The sequence below is a fragment of the Enoplosus armatus genome, chromosome 15 (assembly GCF_043641665.1).
Source record: "Enoplosus armatus isolate fEnoArm2 chromosome 15, fEnoArm2.hap1, whole genome shotgun sequence".
Lineage (NCBI taxonomy): Eukaryota > Metazoa > Chordata > Actinopteri > Centrarchiformes > Enoplosidae > Enoplosus > Enoplosus armatus.
In genome coordinates this window covers 15,374,786-15,387,935 of record NC_092194.1, presented here as the reverse complement: position 1 = coordinate 15,387,935, position 13,150 = coordinate 15,374,786, and the positions used below count along the sequence as shown (strand labels likewise).

General features: G+C 41.1%; 2 protein-coding genes across 2 annotated transcripts; both read right to left on the bottom strand.

Moving 5' to 3' along the window:
* Window positions 1-6,716, bottom strand: LOC139297522 (uncharacterized). Its single transcript, XM_070920231.1, has 5 exons — window positions 6,564-6,716; window positions 2,508-3,137; window positions 1,437-1,767; window positions 1,138-1,313; window positions 1-711 (listed from the first exon to the last, which is right to left on the bottom strand). The coding sequence occupies exons 2-5, from the start codon at window positions 3,107-3,109 to the stop codon at window positions 480-482; spliced, it is 1,341 nt and encodes a 446-aa protein (XP_070776332.1). The 5' UTR covers window positions 3,110-3,137; window positions 6,564-6,716; the 3' UTR covers window positions 1-479.
* A 3,065-nt stretch (window positions 6,717-9,781) lies between these two features.
* On the bottom strand, window positions 9,782-13,150 carry LOC139297923 (uncharacterized). Its single transcript, XM_070920732.1, has 5 exons — window positions 12,951-13,150; window positions 11,665-12,294; window positions 10,453-10,783; window positions 10,152-10,327; window positions 9,782-10,010 (listed from the first exon to the last, which is right to left on the bottom strand). The coding sequence occupies exons 1-5, from the start codon at window positions 13,148-13,150 to the stop codon at window positions 9,782-9,784; spliced, it is 1,566 nt and encodes a 521-aa protein (XP_070776833.1).

Below are 13,150 nucleotides of genomic sequence, written 5' to 3'. Positions count from 1 at the left end.
CACAGCATGATTGTTTTTATTTGTGAGCATCATTTCACGTTTCATCATGCGGGAGGAAGTGACTTGCAACTTCCACCCACATTGACCTCTACATGAACAACAATGTTGGATGAGGAGAATGTGCTCAGAGTGTGTAGACATGGGATCTTTCGTTTGCATATTCAAAACAGCAGTTTGAGGTTAAAGATGCAACTCTTAACAAACCATTTGTCACACTCAAAGCACTCAGTGCATCTACCGTTCTTCAAAAGTTTAACATTCTTCAAATATTGTCAGCTGAGCAGCATTCGATTCAAGTGCAGTTCTTAGCATCAGCACCAGCATTATGGCTGTTGTTGCTGAGAGCTAGGACCATGGTGCAAAATAAGACAGCATTTCAACAGAAGCCCAGATTTAACCAGGATGTTATTAAATGTCCCTGCTGGTGAGGGTGTACATTCATCGTCAGATTCAACCCGAGTGTCTGTCCATCCCATCCATCAGCTCGGCTGCTCTGAGCTCAGCAGCCCTGCTCTCCTCAGTTGTTTGTCCACATTGGGAATCAGTTTATCGCTGAAGTCCCACAGTCGTTTGTCCTCATGGAGCTGCTCCAGCGCTAAACTCCCCCGCAGTGCAGCGCGGACATGAATGATCCGACAAACCTCTAGAGGAACCTTGTACCGTTGCCCAAAGTTCTTGAGCACTTCATGCACTGACGTCTGCTCCACCATCCTGGCAGACACAGAGACACAAATTAATGAAAATTACGTGCATTGATTTGTCTGAAATTAAGGGCTTGTCCCAACAAGTAAGTTGTAATTTGTTGATCTAGTGTGTTTGAATTGGCCCAGTTCTTTGCGATCGTATTGGAAGACGCCCTAGTGGCGCCATTATTTGTTGGGTTTCCTTTTAGTGATGTTGAGGCCATAGTTTTTAATCTAACCCAGTGCACCTGGCAGTAATGTGTGCATGGTTGGGAGAGGCATCAATCTTCATCAGTTTTATTATGTCCAAGGGAAGGTAAGTATTAATGACAAGTTTTAGCTAATAGCAGAGTTAAATAACAAATATAATGTTTTACAAAATGACTTGTAGCCAAATATTTATTCAACCAAACTACTGAGTGAGAAACTTTTCAGTCTGACAAATTCAGCCTACCTTGGCTGAACAATCAGCTTGTGCGGGTGATATATATTTCGGTCGGGGTCCTCCTTGTTGATGTGCTCCAGAATATTAACTCCTGGCACCCCGTTCCATTGAGGCAGGTGAAACCTCCCACTTGGCTCAAAATGTTTCTTGGGGAAGACATGGTTCTCAATGAGGAACACCCCTGTCTGCAGAACGTGACACAGCATGGAAGATGGAAAGAGAATATAAATATTAATAAATATCAAATATGATCCTAAAATGTGGATGTAATATTTGTCTCTCTCAAATGCATAGACAAAATACTCTACATTTGGTTGCTGCTGTTGGAGCATGTTCATCAGAGACATCAGGTTGTTGTGTTGGTATGGCATTATGATCTCATCTATGTCGTTCAACAGGACGTAGCGGGACCGCTCCATGGATCTGTAAATGCACTCATTAAGTGTCACCAGCTGGCCAAAGTAGTGTATGTCCCCCCCGCTCTGTGAGAAGAGCCAGCCACGAGATGGTTTCAGATGCTGGTCGATGGGCCAAGGAACCACCTCCACGAAGCCCTCCTGGCTGTAGCTCTGCAGCAGGCGGTCGAGCTCCGGGCCGCAGGTGGTGTTATAGATCACCACTCTGTTCACACCCAGCAGCCTGGGGAACAGTGAGGCAAAGGCTTAATGACCCCACAACATATTTTCTCATTTAGCTCTAGTGGTATCTAGCCATGTAGGCAGTTTTGGTTTTATATGCAAAGCATTTGAGATATTCCTGCCTCCATTCAAATAAAATGTTAAAATGAGATGCGCACATTTTTGTTTAAATTGCATTTCTACCTGCAGTAACCTGAGGCCAAACCTGTAAACAAAACACAAGTTGATTTGGCAAACTTGATTTTTGCATCTAGCAAATGCGGAGCAACATTATCATTGGAGTTGTGTTTCTTGCCACCTGGCAAATGTAATTGTCCAATATTTACTCTCCTACGGCGGAAATTGGATGGATAGATGGATATCTCAAAACCCGGACAAATAAACCTGAAACTATGTGAAGGGCTAGATACCACTATAAGTTGGTAAGAAAGTGTAAAGCCAGAAACAACAAAACATCCGATCATTCATTACTCAGCAATAGGGTTGTCACTTTTTGAAAAAATTAAATATACAAACTGTAATGATGTTATATACTATATGGGTTCCGTTCGAAATTAATTCAAACGAATTACGCATTAGTTTATATATATATATATATGTATATATACATATATGACAGCCCTACTCAGCAGTAACAGTAACAGAAACACATATAATACGGCACTGCAAAAGTACCTGCAATGCTTACAATATTCCCTTTTCTTTAGACAGTGTCACTGTGCTTTGTGGTGCTGTGCTGACCTGTACATCTCCAGGCTCTGTGCAAACTGAAGCACATTGTTGTAGTCTCCAAACAGGGAGGAGACGCAGACTGTGAAGTTAAACTGCAACTTCCTCTCCTCCTTCTCATTGGTCTTCTGGTTTCTTATGGGGAGCCATGTTTGGTCAAATACCCCCCTTCTGTCTGGCTGAGTCAGAAGAGTAACATGTGTAGCACTGCAGTTTTGAGGTATCTGACACATGACATCTGTAGTGGTGAAAGGAAAACCAAAGTTGTCTGAGTGCTGTAAAATTGTTGTTGGAGTTGTCCTTGATAACTGGCCAGCACAGCAGAAGAGACAGTGAAGGGGTTGGATGGAGTCTCTCCTAAATATGCCAATGATGCGTATATCAAAGCCCTTCACTCTCTGGTCCATGTAGGCTGACACCAGTAAGTGACTGGTATTGTTGAGGGGGGTGATGGTGTGCTCAGAGATCTGCAAGGGGCAGGTTTTCAGAGGTCCATGTGGCTTCGGGATGGACCAGAATGCCCTTGGTGTTTTCACAGTGATGAAGAGGATGAAGATCAAGGTAGTAATGAAGAGGAAAAAGAATTTCCCTCTGAATTCTTTTGCCTTGTCCATCCAGCCACATACGAGATAGATCCCCAACCTGAGGCACAAATAGGAGTCACAGTTAGAGAGAATCACACACTTGAGGAGCAAAGCAAACACACTGACGGCTGAAGCTGAGCTGTGCCGTTACTACAATAGTGATCAGTGAAACTCAAAATCTTCACCAGCACCTGTTTTCTTGATCCCAATGTGAATTTGGCTTCATGTTCTTCCATCATGTAGAGTTTATTCGTTTATTAGAGTCACTTGTACAATGTAAGGCAATCCAGTAAAACAGCTCAGCAATAAATCATTTCCTTCGGCTTTTTTTAATCAGCAGTTAGACATAATATTGAAAGGTGTTTCTAATGTTTTGTACATATATGAAGGGGTCACATCATTAGAAACACCTCTCAGTCTACTGCAATCAAATAGCATTTACTGCAGGGCTACTGTATTGGATTACTTGATTGTACAGATGTATTTAATAACTCATAAATGTATACCGCAATACGTTTTAGGAACTACGAGTCTAGCTTGATGTTCAATGTAAAAATAAAACTTTTGTTCTCAGTAGGTCTGAACTGAAGATCAATCACAATCAATTTAAGGGCAGGGCTGTAGCAGCCATCGAGAACACAAGTCATGTGGTCTGTAATATTTTGGGGAGCTGGTAGAATGCCTATTATGTTCACCATCATGGTCTAGCGTGTGAGCAAAAGTGACTCTTCTGTTGTATAAGGCATCACTAACAATCAGTCAGACTCATGCATGGGGACATTCAAATTTAACCAAAGAAGGCAAACTTGTCGAACTCCAGTTTCACTTCAGAGGATGGTCCAACCTGTTAGGGACTTAACTGAGAAACAACCACATTCCACGCATCCCTGACTAAAACAACATCCATCAACAATGTAGAGTACAATAAGATTTGCATGAGTAGAAATTTGTTCTTCTGGGGTATACAGAACACCTTTTATAAAACATTAACTCATTTCATGTATTTATTCATTTTGCCCCCTCCCCCACTGGCTATCACAAGGCACACATAGACAGATGTTTATGTATGTTTATATATGTGGCTGTTTTACTGTGTATTTGCTTTGTTAAAATTTAATAAAGATTTCTTAAAAAGCAAGCTAACCCACCCAGAAAGGCTGAACAAGCTGTATGGCAGGTTGAAAATGGGGTGTTACGGCTTTGTGGTGACAGTGCTACTCACTGATGCACCATGCTGCAGACATATGTCATACCCAGCAAATAAAATCAATCAGAAAATGTTTATAGGGCTTAACAGCTGTAACGTGATGCATGCACACACACACACATGCAGCTAAAGAATTACCTCTGCTGCTTGAAAAACATAAATGAAATGACCATTAATCATCTTGCCCTCTTGCTTAGCTCACAAAAAAGGTGACAAGTGCAACACATTAGAGTTGCAAAATGGGGGGGGTCACCGGTTTCTTTAAGCGATATCCTTTAAAGTACTATATGTAACAATTTATATGTATTAATTGCTTTTTATTGCCAATGTGTGAACGGATTGTAATGTAACTTAAAGAATTAGACCCTCCCCAACTTTCTACTGTCTTGAGTGGATAACGTCAGTTAAATAGCTAAGTTACATCTGGCTGGCTACCCTTAGCTTGCTCACGATCTGAGTGGATCTGTTAGTTGGCTAGCTTGCCAAATTACTTCACCAGCTAACGTGATCCATGATACAAACTGATTTTAGCCAGCAATAAATGATGCAACGGTACAAAGCAAAGGTGTATAATACAATTGCTTTCTACAAGCCAAGAGCTATGCAAGGCAGGGGCGGACAACAAATTAACTGTAATCTAAGCTAAGATAAGGGCCGCCGTTGCCATGGAGAAGCTGGTTAGAGATCCAATTCAGAGCGGCAGCGAATTAAAAGCGCTTCGTTATCACAACTGAGAACAAAACACGGTGCCATAGTTGCCCACAATTGAACCAGAATGTAAAGGTGAAAGTAAACGTGAAATTGATTTGAGCTGCAGATTGTGATTTTAGTTTTGAAAGCCTTAAACTGGGCCACTCTGGCCTTGATCCTACCTTTATTTATTTAACAGTGCCGGTGGTTTAAAGTTAATGTGGTAATATGATGTGATGTGAGTCTCCCACAACTTTGGCAAACATTACCCATAAAAGCAGAGGTTAAGCCTTACACTGGTCGAGCAACAACCAACGGCTTAGTCAAAGATGTATGGCCAAACAGAACCGCTCCTTTTCTCTTTCCTGTGGCGCAGCATGACTTTTCCATGCATCATTTCAAAATCAGGGTAAGATACACCGGACAAGGAAGTTCTCCTTCTCAAGTCTCTGTCTACCACTTAAAAGGTAGTTCCAGTATTTTTTAACCTGGTCAATCTTTACCTATTCTTTTATTTTTTAATGACTAATAGCAGATTGCATCAGCAGGCAGCCGTCAAACAGGTTCAATGGCTGCAACGTAATCAAAGCTGACAACTGCGCAGGTGAAAAGTATGTCGTCTTTCACGCTCTTCATGTATCCTCCTGAAACAAGAGCACCTAGATCGACCAGTCCTACCAATCAAATGTATTGCCAGTTTCAGAACAAATATGAAGAAAGTACACTTCATCTTACATTACAGCTGCAAAGGAACCAAAGGAACCAGTTGTCTGTTTTCTCACAAACTGAACCCTGAACTTTTTCACAGTGAGAAGCATACACGTTGTGTGTTGAGTATGAGGATACTGTTTATATGGAGGGACAACAGTTCAGATAAAACACTGGAGATAACGCCATGTTTGGAGATAAGAATTGCACACTATCAGAACGTAATTGTTGTCGTGTACTTCCAGTATTAATGTACACTGGTGCCGGATGAACATGCTCATCTACTTTACTGCGTTCAGTTCTGGGAAAAGGAACAAACAGTTGCAAACAGATTTACAGGAATGAATTAGTCTAAAGAAAGTAAGGCTATGTTTTTATTATGAGGCTATCAGTGAGTAGACTTTCCTTGGAACAGGTGTAGGCTTAGAAGTATTAAAATATCAGATTACATGCATTTAATAAGGAAACAAATAGAACAGAAGCTCTGTTAACTTCCTGCAAGAGAATTTAAAGATACATTTGCTAACAGAAAGTAGCCAATATAAACTCACCATTCAATATGAATGCCAAGACTGCCATTAGGATATTGTAACAATAACAAACTTGATACACAACTAGTGATTGCATGGTAGCGAAGCCGCAAACCACATATTATAATATGGACGAGACAAAACACTGCAAATACTATGAAGTCATTATTGAGTGTGTCGCGTGAACGCTGTAGGAAATATTCAATGAATATCACAGCGTTTTACCGTTAACAGAGAAGAAGGTATGTAGTAAACTAAAGCCACACGTCTCTAGAGCCCAGGAGAGGAAGTACTCATCAGCGAATTCGTATTAGTTTGAATATTAATATAAAGAGCATATTGAACATACAGTAACTCACTCAAAGCTGAAGTGTTGTCCGTCCTGTTGTAAGACTGTTGGCGACTGACAACATGTAGGTGAGGGTGTGGGCTAATGGCCCCGTCTTTCTGGTTTCTGCAGGTGTCACTTACGCTGCCATTATTTAGCTGCCCACTCTTCACGCCGGACTCGTGCTCATTTAGCTGCCACCCCCACCTCTGTCATTATGTCCTCCCTTCCTGTATTTTCATTTTTAAGTACGGTTGAAATTCATCTCTGGGCGTGACCAGCACTCCCCAAGGTGGAGCGACTCGCGCACAGTTTCGAGGAAACGCTCCGCAGCACAATAAAAACTAATCAAACGCAGACAAGAGAAGTAAAGAAAGAAAAGGTTTCTATCTTGTGTAATGGTTTAAAAGCTATTAACACCACGTGCCACATACACAAACAGACCATCATAGCAAATAACCCTATTAATCAAGTATTAATATTGCATGTCGCACAATAAAACGCACCATTAAAGGCATTATAAGCTAATTATAGTCGCATCCTCCAGGAATACCAGGTGATATTGCTCCTTCAAATTGCTGTCAGCCCACAACAGCTACACCACACTTCTGGAGTTTACGTTTCACAGCTACAAGGAGGTGGATCAGTTTAAACAAATTCAGAGAAAGTTTGTCTTGTGTACATCAGTTTGTGTCACAACCTGCAGGCTGTATGTGGCCTGTGTTTTCCTAGGAGAAGGCTTCAGTAAAGTCAACAATGGCCCTTTTGGTATACTGACGTTATTACTGAAAGCATGGTAACCCAGATGATATAAATGTATATAAATGAAGAAAATAACAGTTATATTACTCGTATATACTTGTTTTTGTTGTTGAAGAACCACTGACTTCATTGTGTCCCTCCCATTTCTTACTTCTTCTAACTGGCTTTATGATGAAGTATTAAAGTTACATGGTTAGAAATACTAACGGGGTAGCATCATCAGAGTATCCTAATATTAAAATGCTGCACATCCATTTGGAATTTCCCTTTAAGAATACTTTCAATTACTTTTTGATCTTCCTCTTTGTGTTGCAACAACAGACTAGTTCAGAGATGCTACGTTAAAAACACCAAACTCTAATGGAGCAAACTGTTTTGTGTAGATGATCCATATTCTGCATTTGCTGTGTGCATACTTTTCAGGAAGTTGACTGCAACTCCGAATTGCTTTGTGGTGAAAACTTCCTGTCACACAGTGGCTTATTCTTCTGCTGTTAGATAGTAGATTTGCAGCAGTTAGTGATGTCTCAAATAGAAATAACGTGAAATACGATACACATTGTTTTGTGTATTCACCTTTTATGTGTGCATTTACTGTGTCAATTCACCATGGAGGCCAAGAATTAGTTTTACCTGCGTTACCCGCGTTAATGACATTTCAGAAAGGGGAAGTGGGGGGGGGGGGGGGGGGGTTGTCTCACCTGGTTCCAACAGAAAAATGCAGATACTAATGAAGACTCCTTTAAATCAAGTTAAATCAAGTTAAATCAAAAGGCTACATAACTACAACTGACATAACTACACGAATGCAGGATTATTAAAGTTCAATAATCAATAAAGATCAATAAAGCAAAGTAAATAAAATACCTGAGCCTTTGAGGTTTTTCTTTCTTACTCTCACACAAGCTAATGCCTTCTCAGATTTCACTTTGATAGAGCACTTAAATACAATAAAAATGAATAGATTCTCAATAAGTTTAGCTTGAAACTTATAGGCCCTAAGCTAATACATTTAGACAAATAAGTCCTTGTATTGTCTCACCACAGCTTGCTGACTATATCCGAATCATTTGTTATGTGTTGGATCCTTGATGTCCCCATTTCTGTTGAAGCCCTGTGGTGATGCAGTGAATCGATACCGAACTTCATCCTTTCTTGAACTCAAGTTACTTAACTACATAGTATCACACGCCGAGTGCCTTTGGAAATTTGAAGGCTACTGTATCCTTTGCCCTTGGAGCAAAAATACAAAAGGCTCCCCTTGGCACCACCTTCAACACACAAGGAAATCTGGGCCCTGTTTAAAGAAAGATTATGGATAAGTTGGTGTTGAATTTCTTTTGATGTGAATGGTGAAAAAAGTTGCCTTACTTGTAAGTAAAACGCTGTTCATAACACTTTCTGCTTTATATGTGATGATTTTGATTTGACATATAGGCTGTTTATTATGGTATGTTTAGTATGATGTTTATATTATCATTTTCACTGTGATTTAAAATTTGTATTGCAATTTTTACAATATGAACTCAGTTTATGTTGAGGATGACGATTAGTATTGGTAGTTGTAGTAGTAGTGATAGTAATAGTCACAAACTGATAATTGTTGTCATCAGGAGAAGTAATCTTACTGGGAGTCAAACTTTGAAGAGTAAAACTTGTTTTCCGCCAGCAGATGTCACCACAGAGCACTAACCATCATTCTCTGTTGCTGCATCGTATTGTACTCTCATCATGACAGATGGCACTTTATCACAACTATATTGTATTAACAAATAAACAGGACATCTCAGTGAATATGGCATCTTTCATCTTTGTCTTTAAGTCTGTAAGCCTCTCTTGTCATCTCTTGTCCACAAAAAAAGAGGAAGAAGACTTCCCAAATGGGTCAGTATAAAACACAGAAAATAGGACGGGAGCCCTTGAATGCAGAAAAGCGAGATAATTGAGTATGCAAAATATGTGAGTAGATTACAGACACTTAATGGCACCAAGGTAGACGAGTAGCTTTTCCTCAGGCAGCTACAAGAGGTTTACACCGATGTGTCAATCAGGTAGTGCAACTTGTAAATACAATAAAACCAGTTTGTTTGTTTGCAAGTTAGGTTTTTAGCCTGCGGCGGAAGATGGGAGAGTCTGTTGTCCAGACTTGCACCAATCTGGAGCCAGAACTTTAGCAAAGGGGATGTCTTGACATCCACTCCAAGATGTCAGATAGGTAAACAGCAAAGTCTAGGAATCCTGACCCTTCAAATTGACCCATAAGCAGCATTAAAACAGGTGAGAGTCCTCACCTCATCAGCATTGTCGTGGGAATTTCAGGAAAAACAGAAGATGTGTTGTATTTTCCCACTACAAGCATCTTTTGAGAAATGTTGTTGCAGGAGGAGAGTGTCATCCACTTCCTGCCTTGATTGTACCAACATATTTTTGAGTGCTGCTAACCTTAACCCTGCTGCTGAGGTATACACTCAGCCTGTTCAGCTCTGCCCCTCTGAACTCAGGCCCGCTCTCCTCAGCACCTTGCTCACAGTGGGGAACAGTTTGTCTTTAAAGTCCCACAGTCGGGTGTCCACATGGAGCTGCTCCAGCGGCCGCTGCGTCGGGGTACTGATTGGGCTGTGAATGATCCGACAGACGTCTGGTGGAACCTTGAACTTTTGTCCAAACATCTTGAGCACTTCATGTACTGAGGTCTGCTCCACCATCCTGTGATGTACACAAACATTCACACCTGGTCAGCCACACATTCACTGAGCATCACATGAATACTGCTACTTATTATATTCAATACTTTTATAAACAACACTTCCCCTGATACTTCACCAATAATCTGAGAAGTCAGCCTACCTTGGCTGAACTATCATCTTGTGAGGGTGGTATATCTTTCTGTCGGGCTCCTTCCTGTAGATGCGCTCCAGTATATTAAAGCCTGGCACCCCTCTCCATTGGGGCAGGGGGCCCTTTATACTTTCCTCAAAGGGTTTCTTGGGAAAGATGTGGTTCTCAATGAGGAACACCCCCGCCTGCAAAATATGAGGTGCAGCATGGAAGTTGGAAAGACAATAGAGTCTAAATAAATACTACATATGATTAATAAGTTTAGGTAAAATGTTATGTTATTATGAAATGCATACACAAAATACTCTACATTTGGATGCTGCTGTTGGAGCATGTTCATCAGAGACATCAGGCTGTTGTGTTGGTATGGCATTATGATCTCATCTATGTCGTTCAACAGGACGTAGCGGGACCGCTCCATGGATCTGTAAATGCACTCATTAAGTGTTGCCAACTGGCCGAAGTAGTGCACGTCCCCTCCATGCTTCGAGAAGAGCCAGCCACGAGATGGATTCAGATGCTGGTCGATGGGCCAAGGAACCATCTCCACGAAGCCCTCCTGGCTGTAGCTCTGCAGCAGGCGGTCGAGCTCCGGGCCGCAGGTGGTGTTATAGATCACCACTCTGTTCACACCCAGCAGCCTGGGGAACGGTGAGGCAAAGGTTAACACTCATTACATTACATTATATACATTTAGCAGTGGCTTATATCCAAAGTGGCTTACAATAAGTGCATTCAAACTAGATATCTTACAAAATTGGGAATCTATCCCTTTTAAAGAAATAACTAAAAGCATGTTCAATGCTACAAGTAGTATAAGTTAAATAAACAAGACATAAGTGCTAGCAAGGGTTGTTGAGATCAAGTTTAGTTTAGTTAGTAAACATACAGGTATAATACAGCATGTTGTCCTATATATGTATTCTGGCATGTCTGAGTTCAAGCACACAAACAATAAAAAGCAAAGATTTGCATGCACCATGGTGACACTGCACGCTCTACCACACCTCCACACACAGATGCATTGATGAATACAAGGATGGAGCAGCAATACCTGTTACAGTAGACTTGAAATTGTTCTTTTGCTTTTGATGCTTGTAATTGTTTAAGGAATTGCTTGACATTTGGAAAATACATTTATTAGATCCAACTAGAGCTGGAGCCCACAGACGGTTAGCTTAGCTTAGCACAAAGACTGGAAACATGGGGAAAACAACTAGCATGATGTAAATAAACGTGATAAAGGAAATGTAGTTCGGATAGTTGTATTGGTTAGTAGAGTAAACAAAACAAAACACATTCTACAAGTGTTAACACGCATCAATTTGTTATTTTTCAATTTGTAGTTTTCAATAAAATTAAATTTAGCTTTGTTGTCATTATATTATTTCTTTTGAAAATCAACCCAATAATGCAGATCCAAAACTTGTATGCACTAATACAAGAAATGACTACAGTCACAGAAATGACTGTATAATGTCATTTTTGACATTGCGGTTTGTGGTGTAGTTGCTGTGCTGACCTGTACATCTCCAGGGTCTGTGCAAACTGAAGCACATTGTTGTAGTCTCCAAACAGGTTGGAGACGCAGACTGTGAAGTTAAACTGCAACTTTTTCTCCTCCTCCTCATTGATCTTTTTGTTTCTAATGGGGAGCCATGTTTGGTCAAATACCCCTATTGTGTCTGGCTGAGTCAGAAGAGTAACATGTGTAGCGTTGCAGTTTTGAGGTATCTGACACATGACATCTGTAGTGGCGAAGGGAAAACCAAAGTTGTCTGAGTGCTGTAAAATTGTTGTTGGAGTTGTCCTTGATAACTGGCCAGCACAGCAGAAGAGACAGTGAAGGGGTTGGATGGAGTCTCTCCTAAATATGCCAATGATGCGTATATCAAAGCCCTTCACTCTCTGGTCCATGTAGGCTGACACCAGTAAGTGACTGGTATTGTTGAGGGGGGTGATGGTCTGCTCAGAAATCTGCAAGGTGCAAGATTCTGGAGCCCCACGTGGCTTTGGGATGGACCTGTATGTCCTGGGTGTTTTCACAGTGATGAAGAGCATGAAGATCAAGGTAGTAATGAAGAGGAGGAAGAACTTCCCTCTGAATTCTTTTAACTTGCCCATCCAGCCACATACGAGATAGATCCCCAACCTGAGGCAGAATTAGGAGTCACAGTCAGAAAGAAACACACATTTGAGGAGCAAAGCAAACCCGCTTGATCACTACTGCAATAACCTCCTGAGGAGATAGTGACCAAGTTTTATTTGAAACAATAGTTTAATCCTGCACATCTCATTAAATTCCTCTATGTAAGAAAACAGTTACCAAAGCCTTGTCATGTGCAAAAAAAACTGAGATGTTGGCCATTGGCCCTGCTGCACATAGACACCAGGTTTGATCAAGTGACACTAACTCTTAACAACTGTGGGATTTCACCTACGCAACAAAGCTAAAATGAGGTATTTTCTGTCCTTGGCTGACGCAGAGACCCTAATTCACACCTTCATTTCATCCAGACATGATTATTGTAACGTTTTGTTGGCCTGCAGCATAAAGTACTAAAATGTTCAATTAAACTAGAACTGTCTGATCTTATTAAACCTTACGTCCCATCCTGTACTCCCCGCTCTCAGAATACAGGACTCCTGTCTGTCCTCAGAGTTAAAAAGAAGTCAGCTGGCTGCAGGGCATATCTAGATCCATGCAGCATACATTCACTCAACCACTCCCTACCTTGCTTTACAGACTCCTCCCACCTACCTTGCTTTGATTATTTTGTTGTAAATACACCACTTTATTTTGTATACCTGTGTGTCTCCCATTTTTGTCCTAGTTTTAGAGCTGGGCTGTGACATTCTTTTCTCCTATCTGTGTGAATGGTGTGCTTGAGCTTTGCCTCATATGTGGTCTGTCCTTCCTTCCTGGTCTTCATGGTGGACAGGAGGTCGGGTGGCTCAGGTTCATCTGTTTGGTGGCACCAAGTTGCTTGACGTCCTCCCAGATCCAT

What these genes read in the sequence shown, in the direction of transcription:
- LOC139297522 (XM_070920231.1), bottom strand. Translation starts at nt 3,109, where the DNA reads ATGGACAAGGCAAAAGAATTCAGAGGGAAATTCTTTTTCCTCTTCATT. An exon ending in CAGAGCCTGGAGATGTACAG is followed by an intron (nt 1,768 to 2,507) that starts GTCAGCACAGCA and finishes ACTGTTCCCCAG; the next exon opens with GCTGCTGGGTGTGAACAGAG. An exon ending in TCCAACAGCAGCAACCAAAT is followed by an intron (nt 1,314 to 1,436) that starts GTAGAGTATTTT and finishes CACGTTCTGCAG; the next exon opens with ACAGGGGTGTTCCTCATTGA.
- LOC139297923 (XM_070920732.1), bottom strand. Translation starts at nt 13,150, where the DNA reads ATGGATCTGGGAGGACGTCAAGCAACTTGGTGCCACCAAACAGATGAA. An exon ending in TCCAACAGCAGCATCCAAAT is followed by an intron (nt 10,328 to 10,452) that starts GTAGAGTATTTT and finishes CATATTTTGCAG; the next exon opens with GCGGGGGTGTTCCTCATTGA. An exon ending in AAGATGATAGTTCAGCCAAG is followed by an intron (nt 10,011 to 10,151) that starts GTAGGCTGACTT and finishes TGTACATCACAG; the next exon opens with GATGGTGGAGCAGACCTCAG.